The 23,631-nt window shown below is 34.7% G+C and overlaps 1 protein-coding gene across 2 annotated transcripts in view; it reads left to right on the forward strand.

Moving 5' to 3' along the window:
• Positions 1–23,631, forward strand: part of DTWD2 (DTW domain containing 2) — a 194,552-nt gene that overhangs the window by 19,248 nt on the left and 151,673 nt on the right. For both annotated transcript variants that reach the window (XR_014261913.1, XM_082455802.1), the window contains exons 2-4: positions 9,094–9,184; positions 13,166–13,260; positions 15,839–16,031. Coding sequence is in view for 1 of the 2 variants with exons in the window: in XM_082455802.1 (XP_082311928.1) it covers positions 9,094–9,184; positions 13,166–13,260; positions 15,839–16,031 (379 nt within the window). In the remaining variant the exon portion in view is untranslated. The remainder of the gene's footprint in view (positions 1–9,093; positions 9,185–13,165; positions 13,261–15,838; positions 16,032–23,631) is intronic.

Below are 23,631 nucleotides of genomic sequence, written 5' to 3' on the forward strand. Positions count from 1 at the left end.
CATATCCTGACACATTACCATGTGATATACATCCCACAGAGGGAGTGTTATTCTATGTACTAAATATTAGTTGTTTAATTAAAAATAGAAGTGATAACATTGATACTATCTTTTTGCACCCCATTGGGATATTTTACTTAACTCACTTTGGATACCACTCTTCTAAGCATGCCTAGGTCAATATGTCTCATCTAAAGATATTATTGTCTTTAGAGAGTTACTTCCTCTCCTATGACAGTGATTTTTTTTTCTAAGTCTATTGTTCCTCTACTGAAGGCATTTATAAAATAAAATAATGTAGTGATAAAAAACAGATTTAAGGGGTTATGAGAATATCATTTTTTTTACACTTGCAGCAATCAGACATGGTTGAGATTGCTTCTCTTTATGAGATGAAATTTTATTATAATATTATATTAATAATGAAAAACTGTTTCTTCTTTCATTGATTATATTAGATATAGTTTCAAAAATGTAAAACCTAGAGTTTATTTTACAGATTATTTGTTTATTTAAAGTGACAGTAGAGGGCACTGTGGCATTTCGTTTTTCAAAGTCTGTTTTAAAATTAGAAAGTTGTTGCCATTTTTATGTGTAATGCAGTGTATCTATTCAACTGATCTATTGAAAAGTAATGAAACTCTTTGTTCTTTGCTTTTTCACTCTATGGGACTAAAAATTTTTTGTTCAGTGTTGGAAAATTTGAGGTGCGTTATCTTTCTGGGTTCTACATTTGCTTTTGTTTAGTGGGTAAAATAAATTCTTTTTAAGATAGTGATTCTTGTAAATCTATTCACTGATCTTCTTTTTTTTTAAGATTTAATTTTATTTATTTTTGGCTGTGTTGGGTCTTCATTGCTGCGTGCGGGCTTTCTCTAGTTGTGGCAAGTGGGGGCTACTCTTTGTTGCATTGCGTGGGCTTCTCTTTGTGGTGGCTTCTCTTATTGTGGAGCACGGGCTCTAGACGCGGGGGCTTCAACAGTTGCAGCACGTGGGCTCAATAGTTGTGGCACGTGGGCTCTAGAGCACAGGCTCAGTAGTTGTGGCGCACGGGCTTAGTTGCTCCGCGGCATGTGGGATCTTCCCCGACTAGGGATCAAACCTGTGTCTCCTGCATTGGCAGGTGGTTTCTTATCCACTGTGCCACCAGGGAAGTCCCGTATTCGTTAATCTTTAAAGTATGCCTTATTAGTACTATGAGAAAAATAGCTTTCAGTGACTATTATGTTAGAAATTAATTAAACTTTCAAATATTAATTAAACTTTTGGAAGATGTTTTTGTAGGTTTTAGCATCTCTAGTCATATGTCAGATATAATTTTATTTCCCTGCAGGCTGTCAAAGATAGCATACCCAGAGTGACAGATTACCCCTGTTTTACAGCATTCACTTCAGAAGCCAGTCAGTCCTAGTCTGACAGAAAGCCTACGTATTTATTTCTACAACCTTATTGAGAAAAGAAGAAAAAGCTTATTTCATAAAATTTGTTCAGGGAAATTATTTGAAAATTCCATTTATATGTTAAGAATATAATTAACATTAATTGGTTGTATAGATTTTAAAGAAGATAAACCCCAGTGATAGAAAACAGTATTTATAATACATTTCAATGTGTTGTTAAGTGTAGAAGAGGGAAAAATCTCAGCTCTTACTTTGGTCATTCTGTTATAAGTTAGTTGAAAAATAGTCATAAATGATTACATTTTTATTACATTTGCCTGTGATTCAGTAGTTATTCACCAGAACTTTCTTGGTGCCTTATTACTAGTTCTATGAAGAAGGAAATTGAAAACCTCTGACACAGAGTCAGGATCACATAGCAAGACAATGATATTGTCAGTGACATATCTTAATAGTTACTCCCTAAACCTATACCCAATTTACCAGTTGATATTTATTCAGATACTAATTTTTCTTCCTTAGATCTATATAAATTCTAGAAGTAGTTTGATTTTTATTTTAAGATGAATGTTCATTATTTATTAATAATGATAAATAATAAATAATAAGTTTTAATGTGTAGTTATCTGATCTGTTTTTTTCCTATCATCCATAATAGTTCATAGAAAGCAAGGAACTTTTAAAAAATTTTTTCTGACACAGTGAAAACATACACATTCAATGAAAGCAGTAATCTTTCTCTCTTTTATTGTCGCAAGTGCCTAGTGTCTGGTACATAGTTAGATGTACAGTAAATATTTGAATAAAATTTTGTTGAATTTACAAATTATTTAATCCATTATTGAGTTGAAATATTTAAACCTTCAAGGATTAAGTTTGAATGTAGGGAGATTTTTTGTTCTTTGGAAAAAGATTTTATTTTTATTTAAAAATTTTACTTACTTTTTTTGTTCAATTTTTTTAAACTAAAAAATACAAAAACAGTTCATCCATTTCTCCCCCTTCCATCCCCTGCCTCTGGCAGCCAGCAATCTTTTCTCTGTATCTATGAGCTTAGGTTTTTTTGTTTTGTTATGTATTTTTAAAGATTCCATATATAAGAGAGATCATATGGTATTAATCTTTCTCTGTCTGACTTATTTCACTTAGCATAATACCCTAGAGGTCCATCCATGTTGTCACAAATGGCAAGATTTCATTCTTTTTTTATGGCTGAATAATATTCCATTGCATATATATCACAATTTCTTTATCCATTCACCCACTAATGGACACTTCATCTGTTTCCGTATCTTGGCTATTATAAATAATTCTGCACTGAACATGGGAATGCAGATATCTTTTTTTTTTTTTTAATAGCACCATTAATTATTATTTATTTATTTATTTTTTGGCTGTGTTGGGTCTTCGTTTCTGTGCGAGGGCTTCCTCTAGTTGAGGCAAGCGGGGGCCACTCTTCATCTCAGTGCGCGGGCCTCTCACTATCGTGGCCTCTCTTGTTGCGGAGCACAGGCTCCAGACGCGCAGGCTCAGTAGTTGTGGCTCACAGGCCTAGTTGCTCCGCGGCATGTGGGATCTTCCCAGACCAGGACTCGAACCCGTGTCCCCTGCATTAGCAGGCAGATTCTCAACCACTGCGCCACCAGGGAAGCCCAGATATCTTTTTGATTTAGTGTTTTCATTTTCTTTAGATAAATATCCAGAAGGGGAATTGCTGGATCATATAGTGGTTCTATTTTTAATTTTTTAAGGAATCTCCATACTGTTTTCCATAGTGGCTGCACCAATTTATATTTGCACTAACAGTGTAGGAGGGTTCCCTTATCTCTACACCTTCTCCAGCATTTATTGCTATTCTCTTTGACAGTAGCCATTCTAACAGATGTGAGGTGATATCTCATTGTGGTTTTGGTTTGCATTTCCCTGATGATTAATGATGTAGAGCGTCTTTTCATGTACCTGTTGGCCATCTGTATATCTTCTTTAGAAAAATGTCTGTTCAGATTTTATGCCCATTATTCAATTGGATTGTTTGGTTTTTTTTTTTTTGCTCTTGAGTTTTATGAGCTCTTTATATCCCCTTATGAGATATATGATTTTCAAATATTTTCTCCCAGTTTGTAGGTTGTCATTTCATTTTGTTGATAGTTTCTGTTTCTGTGCAGAAGCTTTTTAGTTTGATGTAGTCCCACTTGTTTATTTCTGCTTTTGCTTTTGCTTTTGGTGTCAGATTAAAAAAATCATTACCAAGACCTAAGTCAAGGAGCTTACTTCCTATATTTTCTTCTAGGAGTTTTATGGTTTCCAGTCTTACACTCAAGTCTTTAAACCATTTTGAGTCGATTTTTGTGTATGGTGTAAGATAGTAGTCCATTTTCATTCATCTGTATGTCCAACTTTCCTAACACCATTTAGAAGAGACTGTCCTTTCCCCATTGTATATTCTTGGCTCCTTTGTAGTTAATTGACCATACATGCATGGGTATATTTCTAGGCTCTGTGTTCTGTCCTGTTGATCTATGTTTGTTTTTATGTCAGTATAATACTGTTTAAGTACTAGGGCTTTGTTAGTATAGTTTGAAATCAAGGCACACGATGCCTCTAGCTTTATTTGTCTTTCTCAAGATTGCTTTGGCTGTTTGGTTTAATGGTTCCATACATATTTAAGGAATTTTTGTCCTATTCCTGTGAAAAATGTCATTGGAATTTTGATAGGGTTTGCATTGAATCTGTAGATTGCTTTGGGTAGTATGGACATTTAAAAAATGTTAATTCTTCCAATCCACGAGTACAGAATATCTTTCCATTTATTTGTGTGTTCTGCATTTCCTTTCATTAATGTCTTATAGTTTTCAATATACAGATCTTTCACCTCCTTAGTTAAGTTTATTCCTAGGTATTTTATTCTTTTGGAAAAAGATTTTAAATTGAGGAGAGCAATTTCTCTGCACTTATTCACTAGTTTGGTAAGAGATGGTTTAACATTTGGATAGCTAGTCACCAGCACAGTACATGCAGACAATTGTGGAGTAGGAAAGTACGAGAAAAATTGCTGTTAATAATAAATAAGCAAAATTCTTAATTAGTTAATAAGGTTAATAAAGGGGACATGCTTTAAAATAAATGGGTAATGATATTTTATGAGCATGTTAAAGCATAAACCAAAACAATTAGGTTTAGCTTAAATCACAGTTACAGTGTTTGTACATAAAGTGCTTAGCTGTTTTTTTTTTTTAAGTAAATATTTTCTTCAGTAAATATTTTGGCTCCCTATATGGTATTGCTTACCAGAAAGATCACAAATGATAACAAAGGAAGATCTGAGGGAATTCCCTAGTGGTCCAGTGGTTAGGACTTGGAGCTTTCACTGCCAGGGCCCAGGTTCGATCCCTGGTTTGGGGACTAAGATCCTGCAAGCTGGATGTTGCGGCCAAAAGGAAACAAAACAACAAAAATGTCAAAGGAAGATCTGAGACTCTGAATTTCATTTATAATACAAACGAATTGCTTCAGTACTAGAGAGGAAGTGAGGGAGAGATCAGTATTTGATATGTAAGAAAATGAAAGGATAGAATAAGAAATTGTGTAGGAGGAGAAAGGAATTTCAAGGTTGAGGTAAGAGGGAATGCAAAGGTATTCTCTCATGTATTCAACAGTATTTATTGATAGCTTACTATGCTAGGTGCTGGGATATAAAAGTGAAAAAAGTAGGTCAAGTCCTTGCTCTTAGGTAGCTTACATTGTAGAGAAGGAAACCCACCTTAACATAACATGATGTCAAAGAGTGGTAAAATGCCTCTTTCTTACTAATTAGGTTGAACATTCTTTTTTCATTGCATTTTTATATTTTAAAAAAAACCAGCTTTATTAAGATACGATTCACGGAGCATGGCATTTATCCTACTAAAGTGTATAATTTAGAGGTTTTCTGTTATATTAGCAAAGTTGTGCAAACACCACCAGTATTACAATGATTTTAGCAGATTATCTTTGAGTATCTCTTTACAACATCTTTCTTTAAAGCTGCCTTCTTCTTTTGGTATTGCATCCTGTCCATTAGGCTCCACTAATTATCAGTTGATCATTTTATCATTTCCATACAGTGCCCTGGAGAATAAATTGCTCAGCAGTCTGATCCAGTTAAATTTGGAGAGGGGTAGTTTTTGAGGCCACTCTGAGTTTTTTTCTGACTGCATGTGTGTTCTTCTTAGCTGTCTCTTTCCATGGTTCTTTCTGATAAACTAGCTGGCCTGTGATTTAGCTGTTGCTCTTAATAAAGAAGAGTTATTGTTTTTGAGAGCACCCTTAGGCTTGAACTTCTCACACTCCATTTCAAATAAAGTCAGTTACTTTGGGGAGAGCTTCAGAGCTCTCTTTTCTTACAGTCTGCCTCTCCTCTAGGGTGGATTCTCTGAGCCACTGTTCTGGGCACAGGGCTGGTCAGTAGCCTCTGACACTTGCTGCTTCTGGTGTAGAACTTCTGTCCTACAAGTGAACTGGGGTGAGAACAGTTGGGGTCCCAGCATTTTCAGCCTACTGCACTGTGGTAAAGCTTCTGTTTTTTAAGTGGAGGCTGGGTGGAGGAAGGGAGACTGCTCTGTTGGCCACACTCACCAGGAATTTATTTTCTTCAATTTGGAGTTGGAGAGATGAGAAATGCTGATGGTCTACCTTTCTCTGTGACATATGGTAAGTCTTGATTGAAAGCTGAGAGGAAGCTCTGTTCTCTTGGCCACACTTACCTGGAGTGGAGTTTCTGTCAACCTAAACTGGGGCAAGGTAGTAAATGGGTTATGGCTCAAATGCCACAAACTATCCCAATACCAAGTTTTCATAGATTTTCTTGAATAATGTTTCTTCATTTGAATATGCCCTTAGGACAATTTCCAGAGACTTTATTTATTTTTTTAAGTTTTTTAAAAAAGATTTATTTATTATTTATTTGTTTATTTTATTTATTTTTGGCTGTGCTGGGTCTTAGTTGCAGCACGTGGGAACTTCGTTGAGGCACGTGGAATCATTTGTTTGTGGCGTGCAGGCTCTTTGTTGTGACGTGCGGGTTTCTCGTTGTGGTGCATGGGCTTCTCTCTAGTTGTGGCGTGTGGGTTTTCTCTTCTCAAGTTGTGGCACGCGGGTTCCAGAGTGCATGGGCTCTGTGGTTTGTGGCACGCAGACCCTGTAGTTGAGGCGCACGAGCTCAGTAGTTGTGGCATGTGGGCTTAGTTGCCCCGTGGCATGTGGGATCTTAGTTCCCTGACCAGGGATCGAACCCGCGTCCCCTGCATTGGAAGGCGGCTTCTTTACCACTTGTCCACCAGGGAAGTCCCGCCAGAGACTTTAAATGGTTGTTTTTTAAAACAGTATTTGTCAGTTTTGCTTGTTTCACTGGAGAGTGGGTCTCTGAAGCAACTTTCCTTGTTATCCTGGAAGCGGAACTCTCCAAACTACTTAATTCTAAATCTTCCTAAAGATCAAACATGTCCTTCCAGTAAAGAAATTACTATCCCAGGTAACTTTTTTGCCCCCCATGAACAGAGGTTTTGGTCAGACATGAAACCCAGAGCTATCAATAGCTAAAGCAGTTCTTTGCACTATCCTGTCATACTAAGGACTTTTATAATTACTATATATGTCATGAGCTAAAGATGTTATTTTTAGTGTTTATTTTACCTAGTTTTCTGCTCCCCACAGAAATCTACAGCTTTCACTCAGTTTGTTTACTTGTTGGGTTTTGCAGTTCTTTGGCCCTGCTGATATGTAGATGCTTCCTACATAAAACATATGACATTTTTGCACTCTTTCATATTCTTAGAATCATATAATTTATAAATATGTAAGTTGATATCCAGTTAAATTCTGATTTTTTAAAAATGGCTTCATCTGATCTTAAATTACATTTTATAAAAGAATTTTACTGACATCTGATCATGCATTGCAGTCATATGCAGAGTTTCATATAAAAAAAATCAGAAACTTAGGGACTTCCCTGACAGTCCAGTGGTTAAGACTTTGCCTTCCAATGCAGGGGTTGTGGGTTCAATCCCTGGTTGGGGAGCTAAGATCCCACATGCCTCGGGACCAAGGGACCAGAACATAAAGCAGAAGCAGTGTTGTAACAAATTCAATAAAGACTTTAAAAAAATGGTCCACATCAAAAAAACTTTATAAAAAAAATCAGAAACTTAAACTTTTAGAATTCTAATGTATCTTATTCTCTTCCTCCTCCTGTTGAATGGGAAATCCTTTCTAATTGCAGCCCTTGATCTGTTTGTCAGTATACGTAGTCCCATCAGTCACTGCTCCTGTGTTTACTTATGTTTAAGTGGTCTTCTTGGGACCACTGAAAGACTCTCCATTCCTATAAATCTGCTCACATTCCTGAGAAGGAACCCATTGTAGGACTGAGTAGTCACACGGAATCATTTCAGACATCACTGGAAAGCAAGTATATTGATTTTCCTTTGGTTAATCATCCACTCTGGGTTCAGTGGTGGAGAGGGGAAGTGGGGTCATGTTGTACAATACATTTCTACCTCTGCGTAAGATATTATCTAGATGATTTCTTCAGCAGGAACAAAGGTTTGACAGTTTCTTGCAGAATGAGGTGGTAGATATAATTGAACCAATTTACTCACGCTGTGTTTTATTAATATAAGTATTTCTTACCTTAGGCTATAACTCAACATAAGTAAAATTGAGGAAACAGTTGATAGCGATCAGTTTTCTAGTAGTAAGTATGCTGTTGGGAATTCCCTTTAATATAACATTCACTTGTATACTGTTGTAATGGCATGTAACATCTGCCTATAATAGTGGTCCACTGTGAAAATTTACTTCCATCATATACTGTATCTGGCCGTTTGTTGAATTTCATATTATAAACACACATATTAAATATAGGATATAATGGTAAACTATCCATGTATATTCCTTCAATACCTTTGGAAGGACACACAAGAAACTAATCACTGGTTGTCCTTAGGGAAGAGAATGCACCAGGCTGGAGGACTGAGATGGGACGTATACCCTTTTATTCCATCTGAATTTTGTAATAAGTATTTTTGAAACAATAGTAAAGCACTAAAAAGTAAGTAAAACAAAAACAACAAAGTAAACAATAACAAAAGGGAAAACAAATGGATAGACTGGCGTTCTGTGGATATAATTCTAGCCAAAAATACTTTGGTGGCCCGTTTGGGTTTCTTCTCACAATTGGTAAGCTCTCCATGTTGACTGATGGCTAAGTTTGATTAGAACTCTCTTCTAGGTGGAAATTATATTCTAATATTTTATCATCATTTTGTTCCCTCCAACTTCAGATGATTTAGATCAGTTGCCAGGTTTCTCTTTGACATGAGATCTGTTCTTGATTTGGAATGCAAATTATTAGAAGTATTTCTTCATGAATAAAAAGACAATGGTGGTGACTTATGAGTATTCTTCCATTGAAGATAATTAAGGCAAGATCTTTTGAGGTACTTTGATCTATATGGATGGTAAAAAATTTACTTGAGTCTTTTTTCAAATTCTCATATTGAAAATATGATTGATTAAATTCATTCTTGGTATCATTTTAAAAGAAGGCAGCTTTAGCAAATCTATATAATGAAGTGAGATTGTGTTCAAATTTTAGGTTATTGTTATATAATTTTATTTTAAACATACAGGTTTTCATTTTTTTTCTGCCCTCTAGCCGACCTCAGAAAGTGTGTTTGTGTCCATTTCTACCAGTGCATCCTCTACACATCTCTACCCACTTGTACATAATTCAGCATCCAGCAGAGGTAAGATGTCATAAAATGCACAATTTCAGATAGAATATTAGGACACAAGAGGGAGCATACGGATGAACATACTCGTCCCTTTCAGCTCTTCAGCATTTTTGAAAATAAATTGATGATAAATGCTTTCTCTTTGGGAAAAAATAGTTTCTTTTATATATTATATGATAGTATAGTATCATATGCTTTATAGACAGACAAAAATTGTGTAATTTCATAAAAAGTACATTACTGAATTGTATAATGAATATTGAATATATAGAAATTTAGAACTCCAACAATTTTGTATGGAGGAAAAAAAGAGATTTTGTGAGTAGAGAGCTAAGAAATTATTGCTTTTTAAATTTTGGTCATAGCTTGTATCCTTTGATGTCTTTTCTTGTTAGGGCAGAGGTAACGCTCAGCATTTTAGTGTTATAAAATGAATGCGTAAAATAAATTTTTTACTTCTTTAAGTGAATAGAACAAATATGTATATTTTACATGTATATATAAAAATAAATATATAAAATATGTATACGTGTTGTATAGAAAGACTTTTTAGTTAATTTCATCTGTTGGTGAGAATTATGCATGTGCTAGTGTGTACGTATGTTAGTAACTCTTGATTAACTGCAGTAATGAAGAGAGGAGGGAAGGAGATCATAGAAAACCAGAAATTATCATCAATACCAAACTAGTTGATGCATGGTACAAAAATGGGTTTAGTGTAAACTGAAGTTAAAACTCTTCCAGGCTTTCGAAGGGGGAATAATTTTTTTCTTAAATTTCTGAGGTGTATACCACTTGAAGACTTTAACAAAGACATTAAAGGATATTAATCTGTCACTTTCCTTTTCCAAATGATGAAGCAATTATTCTTTTATTGCAAATTGTTAAATATTTCATTTGTCGGGCAACCTTTTTTTTTCAGTGTTAACAACATGCTTTTGTCAGGATTGTGACACTTTAATCACTAGCATTATTTTACTGCATTTAAACTTACAACGCGGTGCAGCTCAAATTTACATAAAATGATAGCTTACTGGCCATAACAGTTGTGGCTAAAACTTGACTTTTGATGATGAATGCTGTTTTCATTTTGCCATATACATAGTATGGGGCCTTTTCATTGTTGTATGGTTCCAGACATAAGATGGCTTTTAAAATGTAGGTGTTTTCATTGATTTGTGGCAGTTTTAATGTTTTCATATCTCTTATTTGTTCCTTTTTTTCTTCATTCCTCTCTTGTCCTCCACATCCCCTCCCCCACTTTCTCCTCCTCTCCCTCCTTCCCTTCCTTCCTTCCTTCATAGTTAATTCACAGTTTAGATGATTCATCCATAATTGTGTGTGCTATAAATGTATTTTATGTATGTACAAGTACATCCATATTGTTTTTCCTTAAAGTTCCAAGGAACTTTACAATCTTAATCTAAGTCAGTCATACTTGGCTGCCTTGTGCTTAATCTCAGCATACTGTTTTCAATAAAAGAATAGGCCAATTTGATGACTTCCCCTAAAAAGTGATTGAAAACCATTTGGATAGGCTCTAGGAGGGGGCTTTGAGAAAAGAAGACTTGATGGAGTGGATGAAATGGAGGTGATATGATGGAGCATTTCAAAGAGTAGGTATATGCATGTAGAAAATTACTTAAGGATAAAAACAAAACAGTTATCTCAAGAATAACAAAAAACTTTACAAGAAAGAAACGTTGTGTTAAATTGCTTGGCCTTTTGTGAACAACGTATATGTAGGCATTAATGATGTAAATACTGTTTATTGATTTAACTAAAAATATTAGAAGATGTAAGGGTAAGGAGTGTTGTAAGAAATCTAAATTTTCATTTATTACGAGAGGCTGTAGTTATAGAATGCTGTAGTTAAGAGTAAGGCTCAGGAGTTTAAATCCTTAACAGCTCTGTAAACTCTGTAACACTGGGCAAGATAATTAACCTCTCTGTGCTTCAGTTTTGTCATTAGTGAAATGGACGTAATAAAAAATATACTTCATTACTTGTTTGTGGTGCATAGTAAATGAATAATATATAAAATGCACTTAGAATTATATACGTTAAAGTTAGCTATTATGATGATAATAAATGGTAGTTTGTAGATAATATCTAAAATTGATAAGAAATAGCAAGACATATATAGAAATATGGACATAACTACTGGAAGAAATAGCTAGAAGAGTTAAAGTGATTGCCTCTAGGAAGTAGTATTGGGGAGTGTATCTGGGAACATTACAAATCTTTAGGCACCATTTAATTTGACTATTATACATGTGTTACTTTGACAAAAGTTTGGAAAGTGATTTAATTATGTGTCGAAGTCTCAATAGTGATGGTAAGGAGGGAAGAAAACAGTATGAGACACTGGAAAATGTCCTGAAACTTCCCTCTCGCCTATCTCCTGCTAGTCCCATTCATCATAGGAGCTGCTCCAAATAGCTGTTTTCAGGCTTCCGCAGAGTGCCAGCCTGCTACATGTTCTTTTTAGTTAAAATTCCAGCAAATTCTGACTCTTCTGTTTCCTTTTTGAACTTTTTATTAGGTAGATCAGTTTAACTACTCTCAGCATCTGTAAATTTACCTTTTACATGTTATTTTAATCAATACTTCCAAGACCCAGGGGTGAAAGAGGTAAACACAAAAATGTCCCTGAGGGTATATCTATGTGTGTGTTTGTGGTTGTTGAATACTGTTACTACAGTACTTTTGGTTTCTGTTTAAATGTAAATAATGTAATTATAAATTTATTTTTAATTACTTTTATAAATTCATATATAACTTTATTATTTTGTATATCAATTTGCTAAATAACTGATATTCCTAAAGGAAAGTAAGTAATATTTGATATTCCTTTAGTACATTGTCTTTTTTACAGACACAAGTTATTCACTGTGAGGATATATATATGCAGGATTATATAAACTGGTAAAGATAACATTGGGCTCTATGTAAGTAAACTGATTAGAGAGGGCCTCTGCCACTTATTTGATCAAGCATGACATTCCCAGATGGGCCAGTGGAGAAGAGCCAGGCAGTGACTGAGCACTATAGACCAAAATAACCAAGAAAAGTACGAGGCTAAAGCAGAATAGCTAAGCACCTGACTTTACTAGGATTAAGAATGGAATTCTTGTGGCAACCAGAAAGGTGGTTTTTAGTGTTGGAAGTTAGGACGTTGAAAAAAACCCACTGATTTATGGTGAACATTAACTATGATGATAGTTAATGCAATTTACAGAAATGGTCACCAGCTTTTTTCACACTGAAGTTATAACTTTTTTCTCTTTCCATACTTTATTCCTTGGAAGGAAAGCCATAAATCCAGCCCACACTCAAGTAGGAGGGAGAGATTAAACTCCACCTCCTGGAGAGGGGAGAGTTTATGTTTATTACTTGGAATTCTTCTATGAGGAAGATTTGTCACTTCTCTCCCATTTATTTATTCATATCAGTCTAGACTCTGTATTTATTTTATATTTTGGGTTATAATCCAAATACTGTTATTTTGTTGCTCAAGTTGTTCCATTGGGTGCTCTTTAAGATTGGCTTCTGTGACCCTTTGATATGCCCTATTGTTTTGTTTTTTTTGAGCACTTCCTTGCTTTTGGGGCATAAATATCTAGGCAGTTATCTTCAAGTTGACATACTACAAAATGTAATTACTAGTGAAATAAGAAGTTTGTCAGAATAAATGATTCAATTTAGTTAAACACAAATTTACATTTTTCATAATCTTTATTATTTAGATTAATGTTATCCTTTTTGATCAGTAAACATGTAAACACACCCAAATCGAATAAAAATATACACTTGTATTATATTTAATACTGATAAGTCAGAGAAACTATAGCTCTTTTTATTAAACTGTGGTCTGTAGTAAAAGGCTTGTGAAAATTATACATAATGCTGTGAATCAGATGTTCATCAAAAAGTTTTAAAAGCGTGTTTATCTAATTAGAATCTACATTTTAATTAATTTTTTAATTACAGGAAAACAAGGTGTTGCGGACAGTTCCTCTGCTAGCAGCTTGTCTCCCCCAAGATAAGTGTAAAGTCAAGATTGGTCGTCGCTTCAGTGAGGAAAGGTAAATTAACTTTTAGGGCAATTTAAACAAATTCTTTTTTTACTTTAAAAATGGTTTCCTTCAAGTTATCTATTAGACCTAGAACATGGTACATTGGAAATGGTTAAAAAATTTAATTTCTGCCTTCTCCCTCAAAATAATACAAGATAAGCAAAACATAAACAGACCAAAATGGAATAAACAAATTATAGCATTATCTAAATTCCATGGTATATATGTTGAGCCTAAAAGGCATGTATATTTCCTGTTTATTTCATTTTGTTAAGATATTTTATTTCAGGATATTAGGGTACTTGTATTAGATTTAGTTAATGTTTTTCTTTCTTTTTCTTTTACAATTATATATGATACACATTTACATAAACATATATTCATTTCTAGCCCATGAAGGCTTTCCTAAGGTACAGTGACTAGGACTATATTTAGTGTTCCAGTTATAGGCACATCCATATTTTAAAAAAATGATAGAATGCCTTCTCTTGTCATGTTTAAAATATATATATATATTTTTTGATGAGGCCCAGTATGTGCAGCAGTTTGTTAGTTGATATCTTCACAGACAGTTCTGTAATATTCTTGGATCTTATTTTACACTGTATTACAGAACCCATTATTATAAATATGTATAATATGCTGCATGTATATTGAAATTTTTCTACAAGTTGTTTCTTACCTTTGAAGCATATTTGTTGCTTTTCTACCTATTCACAGCCTTCACAAATTACCTTGATTCTATCTACACAGTTAAATATATTTTTAGATGCAAAATTTAATTTCTCTTGAAAATATTGAGATTTCTTTTTCAGTTCACTTATGAAAATGCTAAGTAAGACTAGTGCCAGCACCAAGCCCAAGGAATTGACCAAACTTTTTCCTTCCTTTATTATTTTAGCTTTATATTACGAAAATAACATCATGTTAGAACTTTATAAAATCATTTTTTCCTTTCTCTGAAACTATTGGTTAGGCATTCTTTTCTCATATAGATTTTTCTTTTGCACGGTTTGCATTGCCTTGTCCGCCAGAGGTGAGCTTTGCTCTGGGCTTGGTGCTGCTGTTGCAGATTCTGCTGTTTCGTTGGGAGTGGAGGCACCATCCAGAGCTCTTCACATGGGGAGCAACCACATAATTTACACTGTGACACTTCTTTCACACGGAGGCTCTTTATAATGATAGTTTCTCTGTAATTCTTGGATAGATGTGGATATATAATCTGCCAGCTTGGATCTCGGTTATTTTATTGCAAAAATGGTGAGCATCTATGGTGGTAGAAGTGGAAACTATCTGAGTCATCCCTGACATTTGGCTATCTAACCCTTCCACAGATGTGCGTGGGGCTGAGAAACTTGATATTTTTCTAAATAGCCTATCCCATTTTGAGCCTATGATATTAAGTTCAGTATTTTTGATGGTACCAAATATAGTGCTTACTCAGTAAATTATTATTCACTGAAGGATTTTAAACTAAAGCTGGTTAAGATTATTGACTTTATTAATCTGGTAATTGAATGATTGATTTATTTTTTTCATAAATTTATTTATTTTATTTATTTATTTTTGGCTGCATTGGGTCTTTGTTGCTGCATGCGGGCTTTCTCTAGTTGCGGCGAGTGGGGGCTACTCTTCGTTGCGGTGCGCAGGCTTCTCACTGCAGTGGCTTCTCTTGTTGCAGAGCACAGGCTCTAGGCGTGCGGGCTTCAGTAGTTGTGGCACGTGATGTCAGTAGTTGTGGCTCATGGGCTCTAGAGTGCAGGCTCAGTAGTTGTGGCGCATGGGCTTAGTTCTCCACAGCATGTGGGACCTTCCCTGACCAGGGCTCGAACCCATGTCGCCTGTAGTGGCAGGCGGATTCTTAACCACTGCACCACCAGGGAAGTCCTGAATGATTGATTTAGTTTTTTGTTAGAGTATGTGATGTAACCATGGGGGAATGATTAAGAGACTTACTACTTTTAGTATCCTTTGTAAATGGAATTTAAAAATACTTATTTTCAGTTTTTTGCCACTAGTATATAAGAAAGCAGTTGGGCTTTGTATATTAACCCTGTATACTATGACTTTCTAAATTTATTTGTTAGTTGTAGAAATTGTTTTGTAGATTCCCTAGAACTTTCTATGTAAGTAGCATTATCTGCAAGTAGAGTCATTTATATTTCTTCCTTTCTGATGTTTATGCCTTTTATTTCTTTTTCTTGCCTTATTGTAGTAACTGGGACCTTCAGTACAATGTGTATTATGAGTGGCGAAAGCCCCTATCTTTACCTTGATCCCAATCTAAAAGGACGTTGTTAGAGCTGGTATTGGCTGTATATTTTTGTAGATGCCACTTATTATTATAGTTTGAAGATTATACCATTTATTGTCTTTAATGACTTTTAACTTGTCTCCTTCCCCCTCAAGTTTGTTTTGTTGCTTGCAGAGAGAGGCTGTGTCATTCTTTATTATATCTCTAGTGCCAAAATGCTTTGACATGTATTTATTTATTTTTTTGACATGTATTTTTGAATGAAGTTCAATAAGAATAATAAAACTTCACCCCCACCCCAGGCTAATAAAGACTTTTATTTTAAACTTTTAGAGATCCTGAACTTTCAACTGTTTGTCGGAAGTCTGATACATTAATATTATATCCAGGGGCTGACGCTGCTAATTTGGAAGAATTTATATTAGATTCTCCTATTTATCCTTCCACAATCATCATCATCGATGGTACATGGAGCCAGGCTAAGGACATTTTCTACAAGAATTCCTTGTTCCGACTGCCTAAACAGGTAAACTAGTATTTTAACATAGAGTAAATACAAATGTATAGTTATACATGTAGTATATATTTTCTGTGAGAGGACACACATATGCGTTTATATATGAATTTGATGGTGTTTAGATATGTGAATGTATGTACAGAGGTATGTATATGCTTGTGTGTATGTTTTATATGTAAGTAGAAAATTTCAAATTTGTCCTTCTTTGTCAATTACTACCATCAAATTTCACCATAGTTTAGGCATTTAGCTGTATTAAAAGTTTCTCAGACATTTAATCAGAGAAGTGTAAGGATTATTTATTTCTATGTGTATTAATGTTTTTGTTAAGAAGTGTTATGTTTAAATATTTTTGGGATACTAAATTACTTTGTTCTTATTAAGCATGACTGAGTTTTTATGAAATACTTTTTTTGTCATTCATAATTATAATCATATGGTTTATCCTTCAATTTGTTGATGTAATTGATGATGATACACTTCCTAATGTGGGACTGTTCTTGTGTTATTAGAATGAACTCTACTGGGTCATATTGTACTATCCTTTTGATATATTACAGAAGCTTATATTTTATTTAATGACATTAAATTATAATTTATATATTTTATGTACTTTTATTATAATATTTGGGTACTAAGATAATGGTAACTTCACCAAATAAGTAGGAGAGATTTTAATATTTTTCTATGGCTTGGAATAGTTTAAATAATAGTTAACCTAACTTCATTTAGGTGAACTTGAGGTGCTGCCATTTTGTTGTATATGTACAGGATGGTGAGCTGGGAAGCCTTTGTCACGAAACTATAGTACCTATTTCAACTGCCCCCTAAATGACTCCTTCCCGAATTTGTTTTCCTTGGGGGAGGGGGGATGGATTGTACAATGAATAAGAAGTATTAATTTTTTTAAAGATAAATTGACTTTGAAGATATAAAAAGTTCACTGCAAGAAATAAAAATTGTGAATGAAGGAAAAAAAAAAATAATAGTTTTGCTCCTTAAAAATTACATGGAACTCTATGGTGAAGCCACCTGATGCTGGTCTCTTTAAAAATGGTAACTTTAAAACCCTTCTTTCAAACTCTTTTATGAAAATTATTCAAGCTTTCTACTTCTATTTGTTTCAGTTTTTAATAGTTTATCTTTTCTGGGGAATTATTCCTTTCCCTTGGGTTAACAAATTGTTTGCCATATACCTACATATTCTTAAGTACTTATTTTAATTTCTTCTGGATGTTTCCCTTTTTTTTTCTAATCATACACACACACACACACACACACACACACACACACTTTTTTTCCCCATGAACAGACTCAAGAGGGGTTTCCCTGTTTATTGAGCTTTTAGAAGTATTAGCCTTTAGATTGTTTTAATGGCTATTAAACTTTATTCTTACTTCATCAATTTGAACTTTTACCTTGATCAATTTATTTTACCTTTTTCAGCTAAATTATTTTTTCTGATTTTGTAAGATTTGTGCTACAAGTACTATGTTTCTTTATTAAGATTAGTGAGTTTCTTCTTTAATAATAAAGGGAAAGAAGACTGTAATGTTTCTTCTTAGTATAATTCTCATTGTATCCTATAGTTTTGGATTGATGTGTTTTTGTATCTATAGCATTGATATAATTTGTAATTTGTTTTGATTTCTTTCTACCCATGGATTATCAGAGTTCTTAATTCTCAAGTGTTATAACATTTTTGTAACTATTTTTATTTTTATTTCTTATTTTGTTGGATCATGATAAAATAACATTGCCAACAATATTGTGAATAATTTTATGATTTTTATGAGGGTAAGTACATGGCAAATTTTTGTGCATGTTCTATTAATATAAAAAATTTACCTTCTCTATTTAGCAATGAAAGTGTTTACATTTTTTTAGAGTTTGTTATTTGTGGTTTTACATTATGCTTTTATTTTTGGCATGCTTGGGCTATTTTATATTGAAAAAGGTATATGGAAAGCTTCTATTTGTGTGTTTTTAATGAAGTTATTCCTACATTTTCTTCTTTTTAAATTTAATTATTTTATTTATTTATGTTTGGCTGTATTGGGTCTTCGTTGCTGCGCGCGGGCTTTCTCTAGTTGAGGTGAGTGGGGGGTACTCTTTGTTGCGGTCTGCGGGCTTCTCATTGCAGTGGCTTCTCTTGTTGCAGAGTGCAGGCTCTAGGTGCAGGAGCTTCAGTAGTTGTGGCATGCGGGCTTAGTAGTTGTGGCTCATGGGCTGTAGAGCGCAGGCTCAGTAGTTGTGGTCCCTGGACTTAGTTGCTCCACGGCATGTGGGATCTTCCCGGACCAGGGCTCGAACCCGTGTCCCCTGCATTGGCAAGTGGATTCTTAACTACTGCACCACCAGGAAAGCCCCCTTTTTTTTTTTCTTCTACATTTTCAATAGTTTTTGTGTTATGTATTTTTTTTAACATTTTATTGGAGTATAATTGCTTTACAATGGTGTGTTAGTTTCTGCTTTATAGCAAAGTGAATCAGCTATACATATACATATTTTCCCATATCTCCTCCCTCTTGCGTCTCCCTCCCACCCTCCCTATTCCACCCCTCTAGGTGGTCACAAAGCACCAAGCTGATCTCCTTGTACTATGCGGCTGCTTCCCACTAGCTATCTATTTTACATTTGGTAGTGTGTATATGTCCATGCCACTCTCTCACTTAGTCCCAGCTTACCCTTCCCCCTCCCCATGTCCTCAAGTCCGTTCTCTACGTCTGCGTCTTTATTCCTGTCCTGCCCCTTGGTTCTTCAGAACCATTTTTTTAAAAAAATTCCATATATATGTGTTACCATACGATACTTATTTTTCTCTTTCTGACTTACTTCACTCTGTGTGACAGTCTCTAGGTCCATCCACCTCACTACAAATGACTCAATTTCATTTCTTTTTATGGTTGAGTAATATTCTATTGTATATATATGCCACATCTTCGTTATCGATTCATCTGTCGATGAACACTTAGGTTGCTTCCATGTCCTGGCTATTGAAAATAGAGTTGCAATGAGCATTGTGGTACATGACTCTTTTTGAATTATGGTTTTCGAGGTTATATGCCCAGTAGTGGGATTGCTGGGTCATATGGCAGTTCTATTTTTAGTGTTTTAAGGAACCTCCATACTCTTCTCCATAGTGACTGTATTGCTTTACATTCCCACCAACAGTGCAAGAGGGTTCCCATTTCTCCACACCCTCTCCAGCATTTATTGTTTGTAGAAGTTTTGATGATGGCCATTCTGACTGGTGTGAGGTGATACCTCATTGTAGTTTTGATTTGCATTTCTCTAATGATTAGTGATGTTGAGCATCCTTTCATGTGTTTGTTGGCAATCTGTATATCTTCTTTGGAGAAATGTCTATTTAGGTCTTCTGCCCATGTTTGGATTGGGTTGTTTGTTTTTTTGACATGAGCTGCATGAGCTGCTTGTAAATTTTGGAGATTAATCCTTTGTCAGTTGCTTAATTTGCAAATATTTTCTCCCATTCTGAGGGTTGTCTTTTCATCTTGTTCATGTTTTCCTTTGCTGTGCAAAACCTTTTAAGTTTCATTAGGTCCCGTTTGTTTTTGTTTTTATTTCCATTTTTCTAGGAAGTGGGTGAAAAAGGATCTTGCTGTGATGTATGTCATAGAGTGTTCTGCCTATGTTTTCCTCTAAGAGTTTTATAGTGTCTGGCCTTACATTTAGGTCTTTAATCCATTTGGAGTTGATTTTTGTGTATGGTGTTAGGGAGTGTTCTAATTTCATTCTTTTACATGTAGCTGTCCAGTTTTGCCAGCACCACTTATTGAAGAGACTGTATATTCTCCATTGTATATTCTTGCCCCCTTTATCAAAGATAAGGTGACCATATGTGCATGGGTTTATCTCTGGGCTTTCTATCCTGTTCCATTGATCTATATTTCTGTTTTTGTGCCAGTATCATACTGTCTTGATTACTGTAGCTTTGTAGTATAGTCTGAAGTCAGGGAGTCTGATTCCTCCAGCTCCGTTTTTCTTTCTCAATATGGCTTTGGCTATTCGGGGTCTTTTGTGTTTCCATACAAATTGTGAAATTTTTTGTTCTAGTTCTGTAAAAAGTGCCATTGGGAGTTTGATAGGCATTGCATTAAATTTGTAGATTGCTTTGGGTAGTATAGTCATTTTGATAATGTTGGTTCTTCCAATCCAAGAACCTGGTATATTTCTCCATCTGTTTGTATCATCTTTAATTTCTTTCATCATTGTTTTATAGTTTTCTGCATACAGGTCTTTTGTCTCCTTAAGGTAGGTTTATTCCTAGGTATTTTATTCTTTTTGTTGCAATGGTAAATGGGAGTGTTTCCTTAATTTTTCTTTCAGATTTTTCATCATTAGTGTATAGGAACGCAAGAGATTTCTGTGCATTAATTTTGTAGCCTGCTAGTTTACCAAATTAATTGATTAGCTATAGTAGTTTTCTGGTAGCATCTTTAGGATTCTCTATGTATTGTATCATGTCATCTGCAAACAGTGACAGTTTTACTTCTTCTTTTCCAATTTGTATTCCTTTTATTTCTTTTTCTTCTCTGATTGCTGTGGCTAAAACTTCCAAAACTATGTTGAATAATAGTGGTGAGAGTGGACAACCTTCTCTTGTTCCTGATCTTAGAGGAAATGTTTTCAGTTTTTTACCATTGAGAATGATGTTGGCTGTGGGTTTGTCATACATGGCCTTTATTATGTTAAGAGAAGTTCCCTCTATGCCTACTTTCTGGAGAGTTTTTATCATAAATGGGTGTTGAATTTTGTCAAAAAGTTTTTCTGCATCTATTGAGATGATCATATGGTTTTTCTCCTTCAATTTGTTAATATGGTTTATCACATTGGTTGATTTGCATAAATTGAAGAATCCTTGCATTCCTGGGATAAACCCCATTTGATCATGGTGTGTGATCCGTTTAATGTGCTGTTGGATTCTGTTTGCTAGTATTTTGTTGACGATTTTTGCATCTGTGTTCATCAGTGATATTGCCCTGTAGTTTTCTTTCTTTGTGACATCTTTACCTTGTTTTGGTTTCAGGGTAATGGTGGCTTCATAGAATAAGTTTGGGAGTGTTCCTCTCTCTGCTATATTTTGGAAGAGTTTGAGAAGGATAGGTGTTGGCTCTTCTCTAAATGTTTGATGGAATTCGCCTGTGAAGCCATCTGGTCCTGGGGTTTTGTTTGTTGGAAGATTTTTAATCACAGTTTCAATTTCATTACTTATGATTGGTCTGTTTATATTTTCTGTTTCTTCCTGGATCAGTCTCAGAAGGTTGTGCTTTTCTAAGAATTTGTCCATTTCTTCCAGGTTGTCCATTTTACTGGCATAGAGTTGCATGTAGTAATCTCTTGTGATCCTTTGTATTTCTGCGCTGTCAGTTGTTACTTCTCCTTTTTCATTTCTAATTCTGTTGATTTGAGTCTTCTCCCTTTTTTTCTTGATGAGTCTGGCTAATGGTTTATCAATTTTATCTTCTCAAAGAACCAGATTTTAGTTTTATTGATCTTTGCTATCGTTTCCTTCATTTCTTTTTCATTTATTTCTGATCTGATCTTTATGATTTCTTTCCTTCTGCTAACTTTGGGTCTTTTTTGTTCTTTCTCTGATTGCTTTAGGTGTAAGGTTAGGTTGTTTATTTGAGGTGTTTCTTGTTTCTGGAGGTAGGATTATTGCTATAAACTTCCCTCTTAGAACTGCTTTTGCTGCATCCCGTAGGTTTTGTGTTGTCGTGTTTTCCTTGTCATTTGTTTCTAGGTATTTTTTGATTTCCTCTTTGATTTCTTCAGTGATCTCTTGGTAGTGTATTGTTTAGCCACCATGTGTTTGTAGTTTTTACAGGTTTTTTCCTGTAATTGTTATCTAGTCATATAGCACTGTGGTCAGAAAAGATACTTGATACTATTTCAATTTTCCTAAATTTACCAAGGCTTGATTTGTGGCCCAAGATATGATCTATCCTGGAGAATGTTCCATGAGTACTTGAGAAGAAAGTGTATTCAGTTGTTTTTGGAGGGAATGCCCTATAAGTATCAATTAAGTCCATCTTGTTTAATGTATCATTTAAAGCTTGTGTTTCCTTATTTATTTTCATTTTGGATGATATGTCCTTGGTGAAAGTGGGGTGTTAAAGTGCCCTAATATTATTGTGTTACTGTTGATTTCCCCTTTTATGGCTGTTAGCATTTGCCTTATATATTGAGATGCTCCTATGTTGAGTGCATAAGTATTTACAATTGTTATATCTTCTTCTTGGATTGATCCCTTGATCATTATGTAGTGTCCTTCTTTGTCTCTTGTAATAGTCTTTATTTTAAAGTCTATTTTGTCTGATATGAGAATTGCTACTCCAGCTTTCATTTGATTTCCATTTGCATGGAATATCTTTTTCCACCCTCTCACTTTCAGTCTGTATGTGTCCCTATGTCTGAAGTGGGTCTCTTGTAGACAGCATATACACAGGTCTTGTTTTTGTATCCATTCAGCTAGTCTGTGTCTTTTGGTGGGAGCATTTAATCCCTTTACATTTAAGGTAATTATCAATATGTATGTTCCTGTTACCAGTTTCTTTATTGTTTTGGGTTTGTTGTTGTAGGTCTTGTTCTTCTCTTGTGTTTCCTGACTAGAGAAGTTCCTTTAGCATTTGTTGTAGAGCTGGTTTGGGGGTGCTGAATTCTCTTAGCTTTTGCTTGTCTGTAAAGGTTTTAATTTCTCTGTCGAATCTGAATGAGATCCTCGCTGGGTAGAGTAATCTTGGTTGTAGGTTTTCGCCTTTCATCACTTTAAATATGTTCTGCCACTCCCTTCTGGCTTGCAGAGTTTCTGCTGAAAGATCAGCTGGTAACCTTATGGGAATTCCCGTGTATGTTATTTGTTGTTTTTCCCTTGCTGCTTTTAATATTTTTTCTTTGTCTTTAATGTTTGCCAATTTGAAACTGTGTGTCTCGGTGTTTATCCTTTTATGGGATAAAAGGGTTTATCCTTTTATGGGATAAAAGGGTTTATCCTTTTATGGGACTCTCTGCGCTTCCTGGACTTCATTGACTATTTCCTTTCCCATGTTAGGGAAGTTTTCAACTATAATCTTTTCAAATATTTTCTCAGTCCCTTTCTTTTTCTGTACTTCTGGGACCCCTGTAATGCGAATGTTGGTATGTTTAATGTTGTCCCAGAGGTCTCTGAGACTGTCCTCAATTCTTTTCATTCTTTTCATTCTTATTTCTTTATTCTGCTCTGTTGGTAGTTATTTCCACTATTTTATCTTCCAGCTCACTTATCCGTTCTTCTGCCTCAGTTATTCTGCTATTGATTCCTTCTAGAGAATTTTAATTTCATTGTTGAGTTGTTCATCATTGTTTGTTTTCTCTTTAGTTCTTCTAGGTCCTCATTAAACGTTTATTGTATTTTCTCCATTCTATTTCCAAGATTTTGGATCATGTTTACTGTCATTACTCTGAATTCTTTTTCAGGTAGACTGCCTATTTCCTCTTCATTTGTTTGGTCTGGTGGGTTTTTACCTTGCTCCTTCATCTGCTGTGTGTTTCTGTCTTCTCATTTTGCTTAACTTACTGTGTTTAGGGTCTCCTTTTCTCAGGCTGC

The sequence above is a fragment of the Balaenoptera physalus genome (assembly GCF_965194825.1).
Source record: "Balaenoptera physalus genome assembly, chromosome: 3".
NCBI lineage: Eukaryota > Metazoa > Chordata > Mammalia > Artiodactyla > Balaenopteridae > Balaenoptera > Balaenoptera physalus.